This window comes from Carcharodon carcharias, chromosome 5 (genome assembly GCF_017639515.1).
Source record: "Carcharodon carcharias isolate sCarCar2 chromosome 5, sCarCar2.pri, whole genome shotgun sequence".
NCBI lineage: Eukaryota > Metazoa > Chordata > Chondrichthyes > Lamniformes > Lamnidae > Carcharodon > Carcharodon carcharias.
Window position 1 is genome coordinate 162,916,215 of NC_054471.1, and position 25,429 is coordinate 162,941,643.

Below are 25,429 nucleotides of genomic sequence, written 5' to 3' on the forward strand. Positions count from 1 at the left end.
CCCTGCAGAATTGCTCCAGGAGTTGAGGAAGAATCACCTTCACTGCAGGACACTGCTGTAAACAAAAACAAATCAATTTTCCCTCCATGTTCTTTTGAACATTTGATGGAAATACCACAAATGAAAAAAAAAAGGCTGTGTGACTGGGCAGGAATGTTGGAGATGGGAGGTCACGTGAAACCTCCACAGTTTTCACCAATCAGAGTCGGCTAACCAGCTGGGAGTGGGGTGGGAATCGCGATGCTTGTTTTAGTGACACCCTCCCCGACTAAATTGTGGGAACAGTTGTACAAGCCACACAGTGACATGGTAATGATTAAAACCTCTTTACTCAACACATTTATTCAGCTAAAAAAAATTTTGGTGCACTAGAAAGAAAATATGTTCACAAACTATGGCATTTTATTTCAAATGGAAGCCTTTGAATTTGCTTACTTTTTTTTTACAATAAATTACATAATTTCCAACCTTTTTTGGAATCTAATAAATATTATATAACTTTCAATAAGTTCTTTTTAAAGTACATTGGACTGTCAAACAAAGGTTCCACAGTCATGTACAGGGTCAAAATTTTCTGTAACCATTGTCAAAAAATTATTTTAAAGAGCACAAGCTACACAGACCAAACAAATAGGTTTTTCCTACAAAGATCTTGTGTTAATTCAGAGGCGAATGAAACCCAACAGCTACAAACATAAAACCATCTGGCAGCTCTTGTGAAGAGATGCGCACCCTCTCTCACTTTTTGATATCTTTTAAAAAAGATAGAAAGCAACATGCTAACTTTGAATCGAGGTACACCAAAATTACCATAAAAACAGTGAAACACTCTGTACAGAGACGTGCAGTGCATCAACAGCACTGCTCTTTAAATACAACTCCAAGGGAGGGGTGGGGGAAGGGGTGTTCTAAATATACAAAAGGCATTATAAAAAGTAATGGGGTCACATGTATCAGACAAATAACAGACTCATTGTTACATACAACATAAAATCTGGGCAAAAGGTTTTGTTTTGTTTATTCCAGGGTGTGGCTGTGTACTGTGTATCTTGATTTCAAATCCTCCAATGCCACCTCAATAATCACAGCAGATCTCAAAGAGCATGGGTTGGCAGTCGCTACACAGCCTGGATGTGTATGAAGGCTGCTTTTGATCTGCCTCGCTAATCATTAAACGAGCATTAGAAACCAAGTATTTTATATGCTTTCAGGAAAAAAAATCTCCTTTCATTTACAAGGAAGAAAAAAAACCCCACAAAAATAGAACTTGTCATTATTTCCCTAGAATAAATATATCTTTTAGGCTGGCAAGTACAATGTTCATTATACACAGATTTTTTTAAAGATTTTTTTTTTTTTTTTTACAGGTTTTGTTAGCTATTTTCTCTCTTTTTTGACGAAATGTTCTGTATCAAAATTAAAGAAAAAATATCCATGACTTTATATAAAAATGACAAAATAGGTTTCCTCTCCAACTTAACACGTCAGGGAAAACTCACAGTAACCTTTCCCCTAGATCCGAACCTGTAAACACAAGGCAGTAATCAGGAAGGAATCTCGTATGCATTTTGGTTACACTTTGAAGGCTGATGCCAAAAGCACTCTGTTCCAGCACTCACTGCCCGCTGTAGTCTTTGAATTACCTGTGCTTGTGTTACACAAAATAACGCTGCAAGCAATCTCTCTTTTTTTTGTTGTTTTAAAAACAGTAACAGTAAAATTCATTTAAGAAACAGCAAGCTTGTGCGATAAAAGAGAACTAAATCAATACCAGAGATCGTCAAATGGTCCGCCTTCAAATGGGAAAGGGGAGGGAAGCAGTTCAAGCCCACATATACACTGCTGGAGCTGGTTAAAATCGGCCAGGTGAAACGGTGTGCCGTGTACAAAATCTTCGGGCAAGGAACATAAAGAGGCGGAATTCCCTTCCTGACCCTCCTCCTCCCCCTCACCAAAATAAAAATAATAATGATAAGGCCCACCCATCAACAGTTACACGATTCCCAGACAGACTGCAATTGGTTATTGCTCCGACAGAACACTTCATTGTACTTCTTCATCTTCATGAAAGTGCACTTAAGTGCTACGTTAGTTTTCTGAGAAGTAGTTTTTCTTGTGGAGTATAGTGCTAGCTGAATTGTTTTTTTTAGTTTCGTATTTTTTCTTTGTGCCTCTATCCAGCGTCTCCTTTTCTTAAAAAAAATAATTAAAATAATAAAAATTAAAATACAAGTAGCCCCGGGAGCCGTTTAAGTGCACTGTGCGTTGGGAGGTCCTTTCATCACCTACATTCCACCGACAGCCCATTCTGTGATGAGTTGGATACGGATGGGTCAGCCAGTGTTAGCATGACAGCTGCCGTGATGGAGCTGGATGAGGGCGAGGAAGAAGAGGATGCCGTTGTCGCAGAGGCATTTGCTGTGAATCAGAAAGAGAGAAAAATGAAGTAGTTGGAAAATTTCCCCAATCTAAATTACACAGACATCAGCTAGAAAGGAAATAGTTGCATTTCTACCATGTCTTTCATGATCTCAGGACATCCCAAAGCGCTTTACAGCCAATGAAGTACTTCTCTAGTCATTGTTGTAATGTAAGAAATACAACAGCCAATTTGTGCACAGGAAGCTCCCATAAACAGACATTGTGATAATGGCCAGGTGATCTGTTTTAGTAGTTTTGGTAGAAAGATAAATACAGGCCAGGATACCCTGCTCTTCTTCCAATTAGTGTTGTGGGATCTTGTACAAACACCTCAGAGGGCAGACAGCATCAGGAAATGCTGGCCGATTGCTGCACTGCTCAAAGTGATACCTTTTGGATGAGGTGTTCAATCGAGGTTCCTCTGCCCTCACAGATGGATGTAAAGATTTCCTCGGCACTATTTTGAAGAAGGGCAGAGGAATAGTCCCTGGTGTCTTGGCCAATATTCATCCTTCAAACAACATCACTAAAAAACAGATCAGCAATGCAAGTTTTTCTTTCCCATGATCTTTTAACAATCATAATCAGATCCCTGTTGCATTGTACTAAGCCTCAGGAGGGAAACACAGAGACCCAGTTCCCTCTTGGTGGCATCCCTTGGGGCCGCCTTCCAGTGTTTCTATTCCCATTCTTGCCTTCCTTATCCTTAGAGTTTGCAGTAACGATGGGGTCATGTAGCTCTAAATATAGTTCTAGCACAGGTAAGATCGGCTAAACATCCTCTTTCAGTGTTGTCATTTCTATGATTGCATTAACAATAAGTTGAATTAATTCAAAATGCAAATCTGGGATGATTTCGCCCAAAGTGCAGTAGCGGGTGTGAAAAAAGTTGTTTTACCTGCCGGCCACCATGGCGGGTTTTCATGTCATATCGTTCCCCCCTCATTAATAATGCATTCATGGGAAACATGGGGATTGCTGGCAGGCTGGCTCAGATTTGCCCACCACGCCATGACCTCAGCACTTCCTTGCTCTGGGCGCCAAATTTAAAGCACACCAAAGTGCAGCCTACTTCAGGTCTACAAACCAGCACTGCTCCAGGCGACAGAAAGCAAAGAAGATGGCAGCCCTAATTTTGGTGACGCCTCTCTGGTCTGCCTGCTGGACACAGTGGAAGGCCGCCGTGATGTCCTCTACCCTGCTCTGGCCACAGGAGGTCCACCAGACTCACCAATCCAGCCTGGGAAGCGGTGGGAGCGGCGGTCAGTGCAGGAAGAGTATGAATGATCTCATCCATTCCTCCAGGGTAAGTCAACCACCTGATCACTCTCAACTCACACACTCACAAACCCATCATACATCCACAGGGATTTCACACCTCAAGGGACAACATCACTAACTCTCACATCCTATCAGGTTCATACTCTCTGGAGCTCGCGTCCTCATTCCGTTCACGGCTCCGTTCACTACACAAACGTTCCACACAGTGCCACGTGTCCTGCTCACACTCTATCCATCTGTTTTGCATGCAGGAGAGGCTGGCTCACAGCAGCAGGGAGACGTCCCAGACTGGGGGTGGAATGGCTCACATTAGGCCCCTCACTTACTTTGAGAAGCGTGCCATTGCACTGACTGGTGAGGAAGTGGACTGTGCCTACAGCGACAGTGAGGTCAGTGGTGAACACCTACGTGAGGATACTACACCACATCATCCCTCTCTCAGCGTAACAGGCGCTCTTTCTCCTGCTTTTGACTCTGCTGCCATGGACTAATTATCTCTACTTTGGTTCACAGGGAGCTCTGCCAAGCGACCGACACCCTCAGCCAGCCAGTCCCTCAGCTCCACCCAGGTCCTCACCTCCAGCGAAGAGGACACCTCCTCCATTGAAAAGCTGGAAATAAGCAGCCTGGAAGATCCAGCACAGTGCTTACCCACACCCTGCACCAGCGCAAAGACACACACCTCGTGGGACCTAGATCTAGAACAGGCTTGGATTCACAATCTGGTGATCACTGCATGGACAGGTGCCCGCAGCAGGAGGTGGCAGGTTCAGCTGAGCTCCCCGGCACTCGGAGGACTGCTGGGGAAGAGACATCTGCGAGGTCAAAGTCAGAGGACGAACCTCTGGATTCAGCCTTCCAACTCATTGTGAAGAGTCAGCAGAAGGCGGGGGAACATCACATAGAGCTGTTGGGAGCCTTCAACAGAGTGGCACGTGAGTCAGAGAAGTGCTTCCGCCTGCTCGCTGAAGTGGTACCCACATGTGCACACATGGAGGTCTCCATGGAAAGGATGACGGATGCTATGGAGACCCTGGTCCAACAGAAGGTGGAGATGTGCACAGACCTGCACTCCATCGTGGTAGCCATGGGTGAGTTCCTACAGTGGCAATACGAGGGGAAACGGGACACCTCAACGTCCCTCCAATTGCTCCTTCTCCTCAAGGAGACAGGCCGGGGCCCTTGGGCACCTGATGGGAAGAGGAGCAGCAGCTGGACACTCCTGGGTGTCTCACTCAGGAATCTCAGACGCTGAACGATCTGTCCGAGCTGCCTTTGCCTGTGACCCCCCTCAATCTCGTCCTCTGTCACTGCAGAGGGAGCATCTGGCCCACAGGAGGACAACCAAAGCAAGCTGGGGCCCTCAAGGCCTCAGCTCTCCAAAGGACGCCTGAAGTCATCAGGGACAACTGCAGATGCCAGGGCAGCACTTAGAAGAGGTGGTAGGCCTGGACAAGTTAAGAAATTCTGATCACAAGTGGCTGCATGGATGAACACATTTTGTCACTTTATAATCTGAAAATATATTCACTTTCACTGAATAATGAGAAATGTTGTCTTTCAGCTTCATTGAAGGGCTTCGCTAGTCACACAGAATCGCAGAGTGCAGAAGAGGCCCTTTGGCCCATCGAGCCTGCACCGACATGTGAGAAACACCTGACCTACCTACCTAATCCCACTTGGCCCATAGCCTTGAATGTTATGATGAGCCAAGTGCTCATCCAGGTACTTTTTAAAGAATGTGAGGCTACCCGTCTCCACCACCTTCCCAGGCAGTGCATTCCAGACCGTCACCACCCTCTGGGTAAAAATGTTTTTCCTCACATCCCCCTAAACCTCCTGCCCCTCATCTTGAACTTACGGACCCTTGAGACTGACCCTTCAATTAAGGGGAACAGCTGCTCCCTATCCACCCTGTCCATGCCCCTCAATCTTGTACACCTCGATCAGGTTGCCCCTCAGTCTTCTCTGCTTCAACGAAAACAACCCAAATCTATCCAACCTCTCTTCATAACTTAAATGTTTCATCCCAGGCAACATCCTGGTGAATCTCCTCTGCACCAACTCCAGTGCAATCACATCCTTCCTATATTGTGGCGACCAGAACTGCACACATTACTCCAGCTGTGGCCTCACCAAGGTTCTATACAACTCCAACATGACCTCCCTACTTTTGTAATCTATGCCTTGATTGATAAAGGCAAGTGTCCCAAATGCCTTTTTCACCACCCCACTAACATGCCCCTCTGCCTTCAGAGATCTATGGACACACACGCCAAGGTCCCTTTGTTCCTCAGAACTTCCTAGCGTCATGCTGTTCATTGAATACTTCCTTGTCAAATTACTCCTTCCAACCTCACACTTTACTGGGTTAAATTCCATCTGCCACTTATCTGCCCATTTGACCATCCCATCTATATCTTCCTGTAGCCCAAGACACTCAACCTCACTGTTAACCACCTGACCAATCATTGAGTCATCCGCAAACTTACTAATCCTACCCCCCACATAGTCATCTATGGCGTATAAATTATGAATAATAGGGGACCCAGCACAGATCCCTGTGGTACGCCACTGGACACGGGCTTCCAGTCACTAAAGCAGCCTTCTGTCAATACCCTCTGTCTCCTACAACTAAGCCAATTTTGAACCCACCTTTTCAAATTATCCTGTATCCCATGTGCATTTGCCTTCTTTATAAGTCTCCCATGTGGGACCTTGTCAAAGGCTTTGCTGAAATCCATGTAAACTACATCAACTGCACTACCCTCATCTACACACCTGGTCACCTCCTCAAAAAATTCAATCAAATTTGTTAGGCATGATCTCCCTCTGACAAAGCCATACTGACTATCCCTGATCATAGCTTGCCTCACCAAGCGGAGATAGATTCTCTCCTTCAAAATTTTCTCCAATAGTTTTCCTACCACTGACGTGAGACTCACTGGTCTGTAGTTCCCTGGCTGATCTCTGCAACCCTTCTTAAATAGCGGAACCACATTAGAAAGAGAAGAGGGGGAGAGGGAGCAAATGCATTTTCAGATCAGAGCAATTAAAGCCAGCTGAGTAACAGTACAAATTCTTACAATGTGAATGTGAAAATGTACAATGTGGTTTTGGACTTACTATCACGGTCCTTCTTTTTCATGCGTTTTCTTCTTCTATCAATGGAGGCCACCTCTGATTTTAAGGAGAGGTAATGTCGCCTGATTTCCTGCAGCTTCTCTTGAAGGAATGCAATGCGTTCCACACTGCTCATATTTTCAACATTAGCTATAAAGCAGAGTTTTTAAAACAATGACTAACAATTATATGATTTCATTTATCCTCCAAATGCCTGTAGCAATCACCTGTTTAAAGGTCAATGTACTTCAACCTCCCAACAACAGCTTGCATTTATACAGGACCTTTAATGTAGCAAAAACATCTCAAGATGCTTCACAGGAGTATTATCACACACAATTTGCAATCAAGGCAAAGAATGGGGTAGAAAGGTCTAGGGAGGGAATTCCTCTGTCAGTGGTGCAGTAATAAAAATTGGGGATGCACTCAAGGTCAGAATTGGAGGAGCACAAGAGATCTTGGATGGTTGTAGGGCTGCAGTAGGTTACATGGACAGGGAGGGGCAAGGCCATGGAGGGAGTTGAAAACAAAAAACTGAGACGTTGCTGGACTGGGAGGCAATGTTGGTTAGTGAGCAAAAGGATGATGGCTCAGAGAATGGGTAGACCAGGGTCATCACTATTCACAGCTCATGGCAGCAAGGTCTAACCCGCATCAACATTCCCTTTTCAAAGGGGAGTTTAATTGCTGGGGTCAGCAGCACCCTGTTTGGAGCGGTTATCTCAAGTGAATATGAGTCTTCAAAATCTAGCTGCTCAGCTCATTACTATGGTATAAACACCTGGATCTTTAAACCTGAGCTGACGCTTACAGGAATCTGAAGAAATAGGGATCTGAGGAGACACAGAAATAAGCCAGAATTTAAAACTGAAGAAAAATAAAACAACTGAATGGAATTGGCAATTTAACAGAACAGTAATCAACATTTGAAAAACAAAACTGTGCAAAATTTATTGTTGGTATGTAGATATATATAGGCATGTTCCTATTAGAAATAAATTCAGCCTATGTCCTAATGGGACTGTAAAGATTAATACAGACAAAACTACCAAGCCATACAAACCACACACAAGTCAAGGAGGAGTTTATTTTGTAAAAATCATAGCTGCTGATGTGCAGTCTATACAAGGAGCAGGGGTGTTGCTCATAAGAATCGCTTATTAAAACCTTGTATCCTGCAATAGACTATTTACTATATAATATGGCTCATATCTTTTGGGAATCTGCACTGAAAGTAATAATTGTACTTATTTTACTTTAGCTGTTTCACATCTCCTTAACATTTGCAGTTTCTCTCTTTTTGTGTTTCTCTCTGCCTGCGAGTAACACACATTGCACATCAGCAATATGACTGCATGTGGCTGCACGAGACCAATACTTGATATAAGTCACTGCAGGAGACTTATGCTTGACATTTGTTCCTAGAGCAGACAAACACAAGAACTAGCCTGGCTGCAACAGTCATTTGTAAAATTTTTTATGACATGTCGCTGTTTTTATTGACAACCAAGAGCTCTCTTTGTCTTCCTCAGCCTCTTCTTCCATGTACCTCTGTATGGAGTGTTATGAAAGATATTTCAGCTGACTCCATTCCTGTAATTAACCCAGTTTTAAACTAACAAACCCTCTTCTTCCTTTGCATGCCAAGCAGCACAGGAAGTGACCCATGCATTGCTGCCTCACATCCAGCAGATGGGTTGTTTCCACAATGAAGACCCATTTGTATCTGGACAGGTCGTTAGCTTCATTCACAACCTAACCAGGGTGACTGGTAAAATATTGGGGGCGGGGGGTGGGGGAGAGAAATGGTGCAATGCTCTACCATCATGCCCCAAGAACCCCGATGGAGCTCCCGTCTCTGCTTGTGAGGACTATGCAGAGCTTAGGGCTGGAGGAGGCGCAATAGCAATTAGATGAGAGTTACTGTTTTGGAGAGAGAAGGGGAGAAAATTCTCAGTTTCCCTTGGGAAATGTAAACCACCACCTTGCATTTCCCACCTGAATATACAACAGAAAACATTTTGTCAAATGGGGATAAACTCACCCATCTGAATACTCCATTTATAGGTTCTGGATGACCTGCTACCATGCTCCTGCGTAGAATCTTTCTCTCCATTCCTAGGAGACTTTCCAGGGGCCAGTACTTTGACAGTAGATGTGTTCCCCGGCAGAGAGTTAATGCCTGGTGGTACCACGGAGGAACTCTTCTTCACTTGTACCGATTTAGCTGGATTTTCACCTGCAGACATCTCTTCACTATCACTGCTATTGGCTGCTCAGGAAGAAAGACAGACTTGCATTTCTATAACGCCTTTCATGACCTCAGGAGTGCTTTACAACCAATGAAATATTTCTGAAGTTTAGTCACTGTCATAATCAACGAAACAAAGTAGCTAATTTGCACACAGCAAGATCCCACAAATGTGACAATGACCAAATCATTATTTTTTCAGTAATGTTAATTGAGGGATAAATATTGGACAGGACAAGGGAAGAACTCCTCTGCTCTTCTTCAAAATAGTGACTGTGGGAATCTTCACATCCACCTGAGAGGGTGGGCAGGGTCTCAGTTTTACATCTTGTCTGAAAGACAGCATCTCCAACAGTGCTCAGTACTGCACTGGGAATGTTGGCCTGGATTCAGTGTTCAAGTCCCTGGAATGGGGCTTGAACCTAGGACAAAGATAGAGAGAGTGAAAGAGAGTCAGACATGCAGCCGAATGGCAGCTGAATTGAGGTGTGACTTCCAAAGACAAAATGTAGCAAATCCCTCTTCCAAGTGCCTAGTGATGGTTGCACCATTCAGCTCAGCAGAATGTTGATCAGTTTGATCTCCTATCCATGTTGAGTTAGCACCTCTCAATTGGGGAAGTGGCAGTCTAATGCTGCCACTGCCATTGGAATGCTGCTAATTACTTTGTATCTGTCTTCCCAGAGATACTTGCGAATACGAGGAACCGAGAGAAATTAGTATTAATAAAGAGGTAGTACTTGAAAAATTAATTGGATTGAAGGTTGATAAATCCCCTGGACCTGAAGAGCTACATCCCAGAGTGTTGAAGGAGATGGCTATAGAGATAGTGGATGCATTGGTGGTTATTTTTCAAAATGCTATTGATTCTGGAAAGGTTCCTGCAGATTGGAAAGTAGCAAATGTAACCCCACTATTTAAGAAGGGAAGGACAGAGAAAACAGAGAACTACAGGCCTGTTAGTTTGACATCAATAGTAGGGAAAATGTTAGAATCTATTATAAAGGATGTGATAACTAAACACTTGGAAAATAATGATATGATTGCACAGATTCAACATGGATTTACATAGAGGATGTCATGTTTGACAAACCTGTTGGGAATTTTTTTGAGAATGTGACTTGTAGCATAGATAAAGGAGAACCAGTGGATGTGGCGTATTTGGATTTTCAGAAGGCTTTTGATAAGGGCCCACACAGGAGGCTAGTAAACAAAATTAGAGCACATTGGATTGGGGGTAATATACTATGGATTGAGAATTGGTTAACAGACAGAGTACAGACAGGAGGAATAAATGGGTCACTCTCAGGATGGCAGGTTATTTCCTCATTGGTTACCACAAGGATCAGTGCTGGGGCTACAGCTGTTCATAACTTACATAAATTATTTCGATTTGGGGACCCAATGTAAGATTTCTAAATTTGTTGATGACATAAAATTGGGTAGGAATGTAAGTTGTGAGGAGGATGCAAGGAGGCTTCTTAAATGAATGGGCAAGAATATGGCAGATGGAATATAATGTGAATAAATGTGTAGTTATCCACTTTGGTAAAAAAACCAGAAAAGCATAGTATTTCTTAAATGATGAGAGGTTGAAAAGTGTTGATGACCAAATGATCTGGGTGCTCTTGTTCATGAGTTGCTAAAAGCTAGCATGCAGGTGCAGCAAGCAATTCGGAAGGCAAATGGTATGTTGGCCTTTGTTACAAAGGTATTTGAGTACAGGAGTAAAAGATGTCTTGCTACAATTGTATAGAACCTTGGTGAGACCACAGCTGGAATATTGTGTACTGTTTTGGTCTCCTCATCTAAGGAAGGATATACTTGCCATAGAGGGAGCGTAATGGAGATTCACCAGACTAATTCCTGAGATGGCGGGATTGTCTTATGAGGAGAGATTGAGGAAACTGGACCTGTATACTCTAGAGTTTTGAAGAATGAGAGGTGATCTCATTGAAACTTACAAAATTCTTACAGGGCATGACAGGGTGGATGTAGATGGGATGTTTCCCCTGGTGGGAGAGTCTAGAATGAGGGACACAGTCTCAGAATAAGGGCCAGGTCATTTAGGACTGAGATGAAGAAAAATTTCTTCACTCAGAAGGTGGTGAATCTTTGGAATTCTCTACCTCAAGAGGGCTGTGGAAGCTCAATGGCTGAGCATGTTCAAGACAAAAATCAATAGAATTCTGGATACTAATGACATCAAGGAATATGGGGATAGTGTGGGAAAGTGGGAAGGTAGATGATCTAATTGAACAGTGGAGCAGGCTTGACAGGCCGAATGGCCTACTCCTGCTCCTATGGTCTCAACATTCTTGGTTGGGATGAAGCAAATGATAACTGAAGTAAGAAAGGAGCTTCCCCCAACCTGATCACTATCCAGCAGCCCCCACACTCCCACTGTCCCACTAAAAGTGCCCAGAGGTTGAGAGGGGTGGGGTCAGGGTGGGTGGATAGAAGAATAATTACTAAAACTCAGAGGATTAAAGCTACAAGGGAAATTAAAAATATTCTTTTGGAAATGCACACTGAAATTTTCTAAGTTGGCACATGACTTTTTGTTTAAAATGCCCAAATTAAATTTCAGCAATGTTACAATCAGTTTGCGACTGTATTTGTACCCCAATGCACTGCATCAAAAGCCCAGCATGTTCCTGAGTCCGGACATCCTCTTAAGATATACCCCTTTGAGCCTAAACCCAAAGGAGGATGAGAAAGACAAGATAGGGTAGACTATTTAGCAAGTAGTCCCCAGCAACCCAGCATCCTGTGGCACTGAGGGAGACACAAAAAAAACTGAGGAAAATTAAAGGAATGGCAGAGCTATGGGGAAGAGCAGTTGGGACAAATTGGACAGCTGTACCAAAGAACTGGCAGAGGCACAATGGGCTAAATGGCCTCAATTTGTGCTGTTTGATTCTAGGAAATGTACAAGAATAGATATGGAAATAGCTCTACATTTGCAGGGTAAATGGGTCCAACACCAACTCTGGTTAAACTTTCCTGCTGATACATACGAAGTATTGTGAACTGTGAGGAGAATAGTGATAGACTTCAGAAGGAAAGACAGGCTGGTGGAATGGGAGGACTTGTGGCAAATGAAATTTAATGCCCAGATGTGTGAGGTGATACATTTTGGTAGGAAATGATGAGAGGCAATATGAAATAAAGGATACAATTCCAAAAAGGGTGCAGGAGCAGAGGGACCTGCAGGTATATCTACACAAATTGCTGAAGGTGGCAGAACAGATTGAGAAAGTGGTTAAAAAGGCACACAGGGTCCTGGACTTTATAAATAGAGCCATTAAGTACAAAAGAAAGGAAGTTATAATGAACCTGTATAAAACACTGGTTTGGCCTCAACAGGAGTAGACTGTCCAATTCTGGGCACCACACTTCTGGAAGGATATACAGAATTAGAGAGGGTGCAGAAAAGATTTATGAGAATGGATACAAGGATGAAAGGCTTCAGCTATGTGGATAGATTGGAAAAGCTGGGGTTGTTCTCCTTTTGAGAAGGAACGATTAAAACAAAATACTACGGATGCTGGAAATCTGAAACGAAACAGAACATGCTGGAAAAACTCAGCAGGTCCAACAACATCTTGGAAAGAAACAAAAACAGAGTTAACATTTCGAGTCCATATGACTCTTCAAATGGACTCGACTCATATGCACTCGAAATGTTAAGTCTTTTTTTTCTCTCCACAGATGCTGTTAGACCTGCTGAGTTTTTCCAAATTAAGAGGTAGTTTGATCGAGGAGTTCAAAATCACGAGGAGTCTTTACAGAGTAGATAGGGAAAAGCTGTTCTCACTGGTGGAAGTGTCAAGAACCAGAGGAGACTGATTGGCAATACAGCCAAAAGCAACACGGGGTAATACTTATATTCACACAGTGAGTGATTGCGATCTAGAATGTGCTGTCTAAAAGCATGGTCGAGTAGATTCAATTATAGCTTTCAAAGGGGAAATGGATAAGCATGAGAAGATAAAAAGTTAGCATGGTTACAGCGTAAAGCCGGGGAACGGAACTAGCTAAATTGCTCTTGCAGAGAGCCGACGTGGGTTCAATGTGCCAAATGCACTTCTTCTGTAATCATTCAATGATTCTGCATGCAGCAATAAAACGGCAGCATATTTTCTGAACAGATATCTTCACTGAAGGAAGTTAAGGGAAGAGGAAATCACTCCAAGTGTATTTTTCCCATTTTTACAGTTATGAATGTGAATGCAGTGTAATTTTAAGACTAGGCCAGAATTTTGACCTTGATAGGTGAGCGGGCCCCACCGGCTCGGCAGCGGGCGGGCAGCCAGCTGAACTCCGCTGCTGAAACAGATCCCGCCGCCATTTGGAGTGGGCGGGCCAATTAAGGCCCACCCAGCTGCCTGCCCGACAGGAAATGCTATGCGCTCTCTGTGCAGGGGGAGAGATTCCCCATCTGTCAAAGTGCGCTCTTTCGCACACAACTTCCTGAGACTAAGTGCTGTCTCAGGGAGATTACTGACAGTATAAAAATCTTTAAAAACAGAAAAATATTAAAATTAACATGTCCCCCTCATGTGACAATGTCACAATGGGACATGTTAATAAGAAGCACAAACTTTACTGAAGTTTTTAAAAACGGACATGAAACCTCATCCCACCAGTAGATGAGATTTCATGTATTATCAGAAGCCTGCTGGGGCGCCTGGCCTGCCTACCAACCTTAAGGTTGGACAGGCAGGGCATTTAACAAGCTTAATTATCCTGTCAATGGCCTCAATTGGCCATTGACAGGACGGCAGGCAGACAGCTGATTTCGCTGTCCACCCGCCTTCCTCAATATTTAAATGGTCCGGGATGACGTCGGGGGTTCCTCCCGATGTCATCCCGCATCATTTTCCCGTCAGCGAGCAGACCCCGCCCCCAAATGACCAACGGGAAAATTCTGCCCATAGAAACAACACCAACGTTGATTTATATAGCGCATTTAAAAGAGCAAAACTTCCCAAAGGTGATTCGTAGGAGCATTAGCAAACACAATTTGACACTGCACCGCATAAGGAGATATTAGGACAGGTGAGGAAAAGCTTGCTCAAAGAGGTAGATCTTAGGGAGCTTCTTACAAAGAGGAGAGAGAAGCAGAGGGGCAGAGAGGTTTAAGGACAGAATTCCAAAGCTCGGAGACTCATCAGCTGAACAACTGCTAGCGTCAATCATTCTGTCTCAGGGGGGCACAAACGGCATTCCAGCTTGGAAGGAGGAGAGAAGATGGGGAAAGGGGAGAAGGAAAGCATTAGGAAGAATGATCCTGAGCTGCTGTAATACCTGTTGCAGATGCAGGAGAGCAAGTTTCTTTCTTGGCTGGGAGTGTTCATAGTCAAGGGAAAAGAAAACACATAATATCCCCCACAAACATACATGCATGACCACATTAAACTGAACATGAGTGGTATTAAGGGCCTCACCTGTCCGACTTTTCTTTTTATTGTTAATCCCTGAACGTTTGTGACTGCGTTTTTGCTTCTTGGTTGAATTTCCTCCCTGAGCATCTTTTGGTCTTTTGTGACCAGTAGCAGCTGGAAAGAAACAAAAAATTGAATTCATACTTCAGAACAAAATAACTCAAAATCAAATGGAGGTTAACAGCATTATCCTAACTCTTAAAGCCTTGAGTAAATCTCTGAGTTTGTTTCATCTTTTCTACCTTGAATACAACATGGACAAAAATGGTTGGCAACTGCAATAGTTTACTGCAAGTACAGCCTGCATCAATCCAACCTAATCACATTACACTAAAGGGCCATCTGTTTTTGAATGTCCAACACTAGTATTTTACATTTAAACATGATAAAACCTGACATTTCACAGGAGCACGATGTTGACAGATTGGATCTGAGTAGGGCCAGTTGTATCACAGTCTTTGCACAAGAGGGCACCCTTGTTAACTACATAGAATTTACAGCACAGAAACAGGCCATTTGGTACCTATGTTTCACAACCAGCCACGCCACACTATACTTTGATCAGCAATTCTCCACACCTTCTCCACAAGCTTTTACAAGGTGACCTTCTGCAGGAAACATCCACTCATCGAGACCCAGTATCCTTTACGTTCAGCTTTGGGATTGCACAAATTAAGGATAATAGCTCACAAAGATAAAAATACTGCGAATGCTGGAATTCTGAAAGATGCTGGAAACACTCAGCAGGTCTGTGCGGCAAGAGAAACAAAGTTCATGTTTCAATTGATGATCTTTCATCAGAAAGGGAAGATGTTAGATATTGAGCTTTTGAGCAAGTGCAACTGAAAGGGAAAAAAGCAGCAAGTGTGGAAAGAACAAAAGGGAAAGTTGTGATAGGGTGGAGGGCAGGAGAGATTGAATGACAAAAGGGTGGAAGGGAGGAGGGGGTGGTAATGGAACAAGTACAGATACAAGACTTATCTGAAGGAGTCCAAATTGGTAACAGGAGAATAGCACAAGGAAGGAAAACATGGAAAATCTGTCAAGATGGAGAATGAAACTGGGAGAAAGGTGGTAGACCGCAAGAGTGCAGAACAGCTCTCCACTGCTGGTTAACTCACCCATCCATATTATGGGCTTTGATTTCTGGCCAAGGCAGGTACGTTCAGTGCATGAAGCGCATTTACGTTGTCATTTCAATATTGCAAATCTTCAGTTCTGTCCACTCTTTCCCAAACCCAGAAAGTCTTTTCAGATATTTATATAGCTGCTTGTCACAGCCTCAGGATGTCCCAAAGTGCCTCACAACCAATGGATCACTTTGAAAATGTAGTCATGTAAGAAAGGCAAGAGCCAATTTTCAGACAGTAAGATCCCACACATTGTAAACAAAATGAATAGCCAGATAATCTGCTTTTAGTGATGTTTCCTTGAGGGAAAAATACTGGCCAAAACACCGGGGAGAACTTCTCTGCTCTTCTAATAGTGCTATGGAATCTTCTACATCCTCTCCAAAGGCCAAATGAGGCCTTGGTTTAACATTGCAACCCAAAGACGGCACCTCTGACAGTACAACACTCCCTCGATACTGACACATTGCTCTGCTTCATTGGCTGTGAAGCACTTTAGGCTGTCCTGAGGTCGTGAAAGGCACCACACAAATGCAAGTCTTACTTGCTTTTTTCCCCACTCGCACTCACTGTGAAATGAAATTTGGAGGTTCAGGTTCCACATTTACCAAGATCAAACCATGGTGCTAGTTTCAATGGGGCTCATACCAGTTAGCTGGTTGCAACAGTGAGACGACAATGGAGAAGGGAGGTAAAACAGGGTTCAAAATATGAGGGCAGCAGGTGAATTCGCCCTTGAAAGCCTTGGAAAATTCAATCAAGGGATGACTAATGAGAGGAAAGTCACCCCCATACATGGAAGTGACAGAGTCTGTGAGGAGGTGCTCCTCCAATCGCAGGCTGTTTCGCTCCCGTGCTTGCTGCTGATGGGCTCTCTCAAGAGCTGCAATTGAGCCTATCAGCAGCAAGCACGGAAGTGAAACAGCCTGCAACTGGAGGAGCAGTGGGAAGGTACATGGCGGTGCATAATGCAGATAGGCTGAATAATAGCAGCTCGGATCCAGACCACTGGCCAGGGAGGCAGTACCTGGGAACACACCTACCCTCACTCTAAAGACATCCACACTGAACCCAGAGCTGCTGCTCCCGGACAGAACAAGGAAGGGAACAGCAACCAGACGACCCCAGGCCCCCTCATCCCAGTCACTGATCCCTGGCCTCCTGGTGCCTGTATCAAGTTGGCCAACTCCACAGCCAGCCACGACTTCCTGCTCCTGGGTGCTTACGGGATCCAAGCCACATAGTGAAGTACAAAACAAAACACAGTTCTTTTCCTTGATGGCAGGTTTATTCACAGGATGCACTCATACAGATGTCTGCCTCCTAACCACTAACCAGTGCCCCAGCTGTCTCTCTCTTATGTGATCCTAGCCCCAAATCAAACAATGTCCATCACCTGTGTACCCTTAACAATATAATCAACAAACTATTAGCACCCATGGTCCCAGAACCACAACTCGTAGCAACAAGTGACCCAGCATCAGTGGCATTAGGTGGTGGTGACGGGGACTGAATGAGTGAGCTGGAGCAGCGGCGATGAGATACTTTGAGCGGGCAGGCGGGCGAACGAGTGAGAAAGACAGAGACTCCAAGGGGGCGAGGGAGTGAGACACACAGGCTCCAAGGGGGTGAGGGAGAGAGAGGGGGATACACAGAGACTCTGGCAGGGTTAGAGAGAGTGAGAGATACTGCGAGGGTTGAGCTGTGGGTTGCTGAGTGAGTGAGTGAGTAGAGGGGGAGGAGGCTTGTGAAGTGGGGTTGCTTGTGTCCCAATTCTCCTTACTAACAAATCTTTTATGTTATTGCTTCTTTTAAAAGCTGATGTTATAATGACCCAGTGAATTAATCTCCCCTTTTAACTTTTCAAAATGACTCTTAGCCACTTTATTTATTCTTTGGGTCATCGTGTAGTATGTTGTAATTAATGGTGAAATGATAGTCTTGATGCTAACTTATTTTGCAATGGTGGGAGCAGGAGGTCTGGGGAGTGAGGCGGTGGGTGGGAGATCCGGGGAGGGCGATAGCGGGCGGATGGGTTGGCAAGTAGCAGTATGTTTTTAAAAAAGACTGAGCATGTTCAGTAACTGCGCTGAAACAAAAATTGCAGCAGCACGCTTGTTGGCTCCTTTTCTTATTATTCATCTCCCAGACAACTTGGTCCCATGATCATTTAGTCGAATCCAGCTGTTTTTTGTATCAGTTATCAGGTTCTAGTTCTTAAAGGGACCACACCCCACTTAAAGTTTAGGAATTTTTTCCCCCAAAGCAAATGGACCATCGTGAATTCTATTTAAAAAACGAGCAGAGAGCGGCGGGGAGCTCCGCCTGACGAGGGCCCAGACAGCGGCGGGGAGCTCTGCCTGACGAGGGCCCAGACAGCGGCGGGGAGCTCCGCCTGACGAGGGCCCAGACAGCGGCGGGGAGCTCCGCCTGACGAGGGCCCAGACAGCGGCGGGGAGCTCCGCCTGACGAGGGCCCAGACAGCGGCGGGGAGCTCCGCCTGACGAGGGCCCAGACAGCGGCGGGGAGCTCCGCCTGACGAGGGCCCAGACAGCGGCGGGGAGCTCCGCCTGACGAGGGCCCAGACAGCGGCGGGGAGCTCCGCCTGACGAGGGCCCAGACAGCGGCGGGGAGCTCCGCCTGACGAGGGCCCAGACAGCGGCGGGGAGCTCCGCCTGACGAGGGCCCAGACAGCGGCGGGGAGCTCCGCCTGACGAGGGCCCAGACAGCGGCGGGGAGCTCCGCCTGACGAGGGCCCAGACAGCGGCGGGGAGCTCCGCCTGACGAGGGCCCAGACAGTGGCGGGGAGCTCCGCCTGACGAGGGCGCAGAGAGCAGGAGAAAGAGTGTGGACAGCGGCGGAGGCTTCAGGTTCGGTACCTTGCTGGGAGTCAAAGCAGACCTGCAGGAGACAGTCAGGAGCTGAGCAACGTGCTGTTTCACTCTTTCAACTGCTGCAAAACTGCAGCCCAGGAAAAAGAGAAAAAGCAACTGCGACGTCACAGGAAGCTATTAAGTCGATTGACCGGTAAGTGCTCAGTCTAAGGGACAGTGTGTGAGAAACCAGCTTAGGACAGGCGAGTTAAGGGGCGAGTTAAGGTTGAATTTTAAATAAAAAGAATTAAAACTTTAAAATAATAAACCAAAATTTGAAAACTTTAAGATTAAAATCAAACAATAAAGATAAATAAAGGCAATAAAAATAAAGCAATTTAAACAAATATCTAAAACACAGTTGTAGTTAAGAAGCGTATAACCTTTAGTTGTCAGTGGTACTAGCATTCAATAAACACAAATTGTAGCACACATAGGAAAAAAGTAATTGAAGTAAATTACTAAATAACGTAAGTTGGAATGACGGGACAGGCATTATGTTGCAGCTGTGAGATGTGGGTGCTTTTGGATGCCAAGGCGATCCATGATAAACATGTCTGCAGGAACTGTAAGCAGCTTGAGGAATTCCAATCAGGATTATTGATCTGGAAGCTGAAATGCAGACACTACGCAATGTAAGGGAGGGGGAGAAATACCTGGATACTTTCTTCCAGAAGACAGTCGCATCTGTTTTGGTCAGCAGTGAGGGACAGGAGGATGTGGCTGTCAGTGAGGCAGTTAATAGGACCGAGCAGGCAGTAGGGTGGAGGCTCAGACTTTGCAGTTGTCAAACAAGTTTTCATCCTGTGTGGATGAAAGCAGTCTGCAAGGTGGATGAGCTGGCTGGCCATGGCACTGTGGTGCAGGAAGCCATTCAAGCAGGGGGAACCAAAAGGAATGTAGTGGTAATAGGGGATAATACAGTGAAGGGGATTGACACTATTCTCTGTCGCAAAGAGCGAGAGTCCAGATGGCTCTATTGCCTGCCCAGTGCCAGGGTTCTGGACATCTGTTCAGGGCTGGAGAGGAACTTGCAATGGGAGGGAGAGGATCCAGTTATTGTGGTCCATGTAGGTACCAATGACATAGATAGAACTAGGAAAGAGGTTCTGCAAAGTCAATATGAGGAGCTAAGTATCAAATTAAGAAGCAGAACCGCAAAGGTAATAATCTCTGGATTATTACCTGAGCCACATGCAAATTGGCATAGGGCAAATAAGATTAGAGAGATGAATGCGTGGCTCAAAGATTGGTGTGGGAGAAATGGGTTCCGGTTCATAGCGCACTGGCATCAGTACTGGGTAAAGTGGGGGCTGTACCATTGGGACGATGTGTCTTCGCAAATTGCATAACCAGGGAAGTAGAGAGGGCTTTCAACTAATCAAGAGGGGTGAGGGATCAAAATTGGGTAGAGGTAGCAATTCAAGGTGTAAAGTCAAGACAAGAGATCAAAATAGTAAAATGAGAAATGAGTGTCAGAAAATGGCAGGACAAAACTGAAGGCTGTCTATCTGAAAACACATAGCATTCATAACAAAGTAAATGAATTGATGGCCCACATTGAAGTAAATAAATGTGACCTGATAACAATTTTGGAGACTTGGCAGGACATCAAAGATTGGGTCCTTAATATTGAAGGGTACATGACATTCAAGAAGAATAGGAAGGAGGAGTAGCACTGTTAGTCAAAGAGGACATTGATGCAATAGTTAGAGATGACCTTGGTTCAGGAGAACAGGATGTGGAATCGGTTTAGGTGGAGATGAGGAATAGTAGGGGGAAAATGTCATTAAGGAGAGGTCTATAGGCCCCCTAACAGTATCCACAGTGTAGGACAAAATATTCAACAGAAAATATTGTGTGCTTGTGATAAAGGGGCAGCAATAATCATGGGTGATTTTAATAGACACAAAAACTGGAAAAATCAGATTGGCAGTAGTAGCCTGGATGAGGAGTTCTTAGAATGCTTTCGAGATAGTTTCTTAGAGCAGCATGTTCTGGAACCAACCAGAGAGCAGGTTATATTAGACTTGACAGGATTAATTAATGACTTCAGAGTCAGGCATTCCTAGGTAGCAGCGATCACAATATGATTATATTTTATGTCCAGTTTGAAAGGGAGAAGAGTGGGCCTAAGACTAGTATTTTAAACTTAAATAAGGGCAACTATGTGGGGATGAAAGCTGAACTAGCTGGAGTGAATTGGGAAACTAGGCTAGAGAATAGATCAATAGAGAAGCAGTAGCAGACATTTAAGGGGATAATTCAGAGTAATCAGAATAAGTACATTCCTATGATAAAGAAAAATTCTCAGGGGAGGACCTACCATCCATGGTTAACTAGAGATATTAAGGAGAGCATCAAACTTAAGGAAAAAGCATACAACTTCAAAAAGATGATTAGACAGAATATAAAGAATGGCAGAGAATGACTAAAAGGTTAATGAGGAGAAAGAAATTAGAGTACGAGAGGAAGCTAGCTAGAAATGTAAAAACAGATAGCAAGAGTTTCTACATGTACTTAAAAGGAAAAGGGTAAGTAAAGTTGATCCTCTAGAAAGTGACAGTGGGGAGTTAATAGTAGATAAAAAGGAAATGGCAGAAGAAATGAACAAATATTTTGCTTCTGTGTTCACTATACAGGATACAAAAAACATTCCAGTAATAGCTGCAAATCAGGAGGTGAATGGGAGAAAGGAAGTGGTGAAATTGAAATCACTAGGAAAACGGTACTGAGCAAATTGATGGAGCTGCGGCTGACAAGTCTCCGGGTCCCAATGGACTACATCCTAGGGTCTTAAAAGAAGTGGCTAATGAGGTAGTCGATGCGCTGGTGTTAATTTTCCAAAATTCGCTAGATTCTAGGAAGGTTCCATCAGATTAGAAAGTAGCAAATATAACTCCTCTATTCAAGAAGGGAAACAGTAGGCCAGTTAGCTTGACGTCTGTCGTGGGGAAGTTATTAGAATCAGTCATTAAGGAAGTTATAGCTGGGCACTTAGAAGAGCTCAAGGCAACTGGTCAACATGGTTTTGTGAAAGGAAAATCATGTTTAACCAATTTATTGGAGTTCTTTGAAGGAGTAACATGTGCAATGGATAAAGGAGAGCCTGCACTTAGATTTCCAGAAGGCATTTGATAAGGTGGCACATCAAAGATTATTATGGAAAATAAAAGCGCATGGTGGAATGGGTAACATATTAACATGGATAGAAGATTGGCTGGCTGGCAGAAAGCAGAGTATGTATAAATGGTTCTTTTTCCAATTGGCAGGATGTGACGAGTGGCGTGCCACAGGAGTCTGTTCTGGGGCCTGGACTTTTTATGGTTTACATCAAAGGCTTAAATGAGGGGAGTGAAGACATGGTAGCTAAATTTGCAGGTGACACAAAGATAGTTAGGAAAGTATGCTGTGGAGTGTACATGAGGAGGTTGCAGATGGATATAGATAGGTTGAGTGAGTGGGCAAAGATCTGGCAAATAGAGTTTAATGTGGGAAAATGTTCACTTTGGCAGGAAGAATAAAAAAGCAGAGTATTACTTAAATGGACAACAGCTGCATAATTCTGAGGTGCAGAGGGATCTTGGTGTTCTCGTACGTGAGTCACAAGAAGTTAGTATGCAGGTACAGCAAGTAATTAAGAAGGCTAATGGAACACTATCCTTTATAACGAGGGAAATTAAACATAAAAGTATTTTGTTATGCTTCAGTTATACAGGGCATTGGTGAGACCGCACCTCGAATATTGTGTGCAGTTTTGGTCTCCTTATTTAAGGAAGGATGTAAATGCATTGGAGGCAGTTCAAAGGAGGTTTACTAGATTGATACCTGAAATGAGTGGGTTGTCTTATGAGGAAAAGTTGGGCAGATTGGCCTTGTTTCCACTGGAGTTCAGGAGAGTGAGGGGTGATTTGATTGAAGTATACAAGATCCTGAACGGCCTTGACAAGGTGGATGTCAAAAGGATGTTTCTCTTGTGGGTGTGTCCAGAACTAGAGGGCACTATTTTAAAATTACGGGTCGCCCTTTTAGGACAGAGATGAGGAGAATCTTTTTCTCTGGGGATTGTGCGACTTTGTAATTCTTTGCCTCAGAAGGTGGTGGAGGAGGGGGGTCATTGAATATTTTTAAGGCAGAGGTAGATAGATTCTAGTTAGGCACGGTAATCAAAGGTTATCAGGGTCAGATGGGAATGTGGAAATCGAAACACAAGATGATCAGTCATGATCTTATTGAATGGCAGAGCAGGCTCGAAGGGCCAAATGGTCTACTCCTGTTCCTATTTCATTTGTGACAGTGACAAAGATAAACTTTCCCTCTTCATCCTTCTTGACCTGTCTACAGCCTTTGGCAAGGTTGACCACACCATCCTGCCCCAACACCTCTCCACTGTCGTTCAGCTGAGTTGGACTGCTCTCAAATGATTCCATTCTTATCTATCTCGATGAGCAGAAATACCCTCCAATTAAATATTGGGGAAGACTGAAACCATTGTTTTCAGTCCTCGCTCCAAACTCCATTCCGTAACTACACACTCTGTCCCTCCTCCTGGCAACAGTCTGAGATTGAACCAGTCTGTTCATACTTTGATGTCATACTTTGATCCAGAAATGAGTTTTCAACCTCATATTCCTGTCTATTTCCACTTCTGAAACATTGCTCTTCTTAGGTCATCTGCTAAGTTACCAACCACACTAAAATGAAAGTGTACTTTTATATGTGCTTTAAATTGGGAGATATCGACGCTCCATGAACAAAAGACAGAAGCGTGGGATTTTTCTGGCTTTGTGTCAGTACCACTAAACACCACGTGGTGGCATTTATTCACCAAGATGCATAGAAAGCAAGATGCAGAAATCCAAATCTGCACGCGAATGCATTCTTAAACTTGTCTTATTTCTTTCCAGGTGTGTTTAAAATGCTAATGTTATTGGAAACATTGACATTCTACAATGATTAGCAGTGACTGATTCTACTCCACTTCAAACTTTCATCAAATTATTAATAACTTATGCTTATATAGGACCTTGACTGGAATGAAACATCCCAAGCTGCTTCACAGGAGCATTATAAAACAAAGTATGACACCGAGCCACATAAGAAGATATTAGATTGGATGACCAAAAGCTTGGTCAAAGAGGTAGGTTTTAAGGGATATCTTAAAGGGGTCAGGAGATCAGTTAGCTCTGTTGACTAGATGGCATGGTACAGAGTGCTGCCAATGGCGTGGGCTCAATCCCCATACTGGCTGTGGTAGTTCACGGAGGGCTGCCTCCTTGCCTTGCCCCATGTTTGATGCTGAGTGGTGCCCCTCAAGTTACATAACCACTTGTCTCTCGTGGTCGCTTATGGCTAATCACCTTAAGCAAGGAGGAGAGATGTAGGGAGGGTACTCCAGAATGTAGGGCCTAGGCAACTGAAGGTGTGGCCACCATTGGTGGAGCAATTAAAATTCAGGATGCTCAAGAGGCCTGAATTAGAGGATCACTCACCTTGAAGGATTGTGGGACTGGTGGAGATCAGAGATAAGGATGGTGAGGCTACCAAGGGATTTGAAAACAAGGATGAGAATTTTAAAATCCAGACAATGCTCGACTGGGAATCAATGTAGGTTGGTGAGTACAGGTGAATGGGACTTCCTACAAGTAAGGATGACCTTAAGTTTATGGAGGGTAGAATGTGGGAAACCAGCTAGGAGTGCATTGGAGTAGTCAAGTCTTGAGGTAATAAAGAGATGGATGAGGCTTTCAGCAGCAGATGACCTAAGACAGGCGCATTGTTACACAAGTGTAAATAGACAGAAATACAAGGCTGAAAACTCATCTCTGGATCAAGTGTGACATCAAGTTTGTGAACAGACTGGCTTAATCTCAGACTGCTGCCAGGAGGAGATGTGACATTGAATGATGAGATTACCAATGAGATAAGTGTATTTAAAGTCCAGAAAAGGGTTGGATTAAATCAGTGCTTCCCAAACATTTACCTGGTGTGACCCCATTTTAATGACTCAGCTTCATGTGATTCCAAAGTAAAATTTTTTGAGGGATGCGAGGGTTTGTTGAGTGGGGGGGGTGGTGGTGGTCGTGATTATTAACTGATTATTAATGTGCTTGGAATCTGGTTAACATTAATAATCAGGATGCGATTACATTCTTACTGGATCATGATTATTGACACAATTGGCAAATGACTATAACGTAATAGGAGCTTGATTACTGATTCAATGGGATTCGGGGTATGTGACTTTTCAAAAGGACAGGCAGGAAGGAAAGGATGGTTGGGGTAGCCTTGTTAATACGAGATGGAATAAGTACGATAGCAAGAAATTATCTTGGATTAGAAGGTGTAGAATCTATATGGGTGGAGGTAAGAAATAACAAGAGGATGAAGACAATAGTGGGAGTAGTATATAGGCCCCTTAACAGTAGCTATGCTGTAGGATAGTTAATAAATCAGGAGATAATGAGGCCATGTAAAAAAGTCAGTATATTAAATCATGGGTGACTTTAATTTTCATGTAGATTGGGAAAATCAAATTGGCAGAAGTAGCCACAAGCAAGAATTCAGAGTGTATTTGGGGCAGTTTCCTAGAACAAAATATTGTGGATCCAATCAGGGATCAGGCTATTTTGGATCTGGTATTGTGCAATGAGGCAGGTTAATAAATGATCTCAGAGTAAAAGATCCTCTAGGAAACAGTGACCATAACATGGTGGAATTTAGCATTCAGTTTCAGTGTGAGAAACTTGGGTTGAAAACAACTGTGCTAAACTTAAATGAGGGTAATTTCAAAGGAATGAGGGCAGAGTTGGTGGGGAAATAAATACAATAACTATCGCTACAGAAAAAATACTAGGAAAACTAATGGGGCTAAAAGCCGATATGTCCCCTGGACCTGAT

At 43.9% G+C, this 25,429-nt stretch overlaps 1 protein-coding gene across 5 annotated transcripts in view; it reads right to left on the reverse strand.

Annotated features, from left to right (window-relative positions):
- Positions 1-380: 380 nt before the first annotated feature.
- The window catches only part of arid4b (AT-rich interaction domain 4B), a 170,623-nt gene continuing 145,574 nt past the window's right edge, over positions 381-25,429 (reverse strand). For all 5 annotated transcript variants that reach the window (XM_041188091.1, XM_041188092.1, XM_041188094.1 and 2 more), the window contains 4 exons: positions 14,530-14,640; positions 8,870-9,097; positions 6,829-6,975; positions 381-2,418 (listed from right to left, as the gene is read on the reverse strand). In XM_041188091.1, the coding sequence (XP_041044025.1) occupies positions 2,282-2,418; positions 6,829-6,975; positions 8,870-9,097; positions 14,530-14,640 (623 nt within the window). In that variant the 3' untranslated portion in view covers positions 381-2,281. The remainder of the gene's footprint in view (positions 2,419-6,828; positions 6,976-8,869; positions 9,098-14,529; positions 14,641-25,429) is intronic.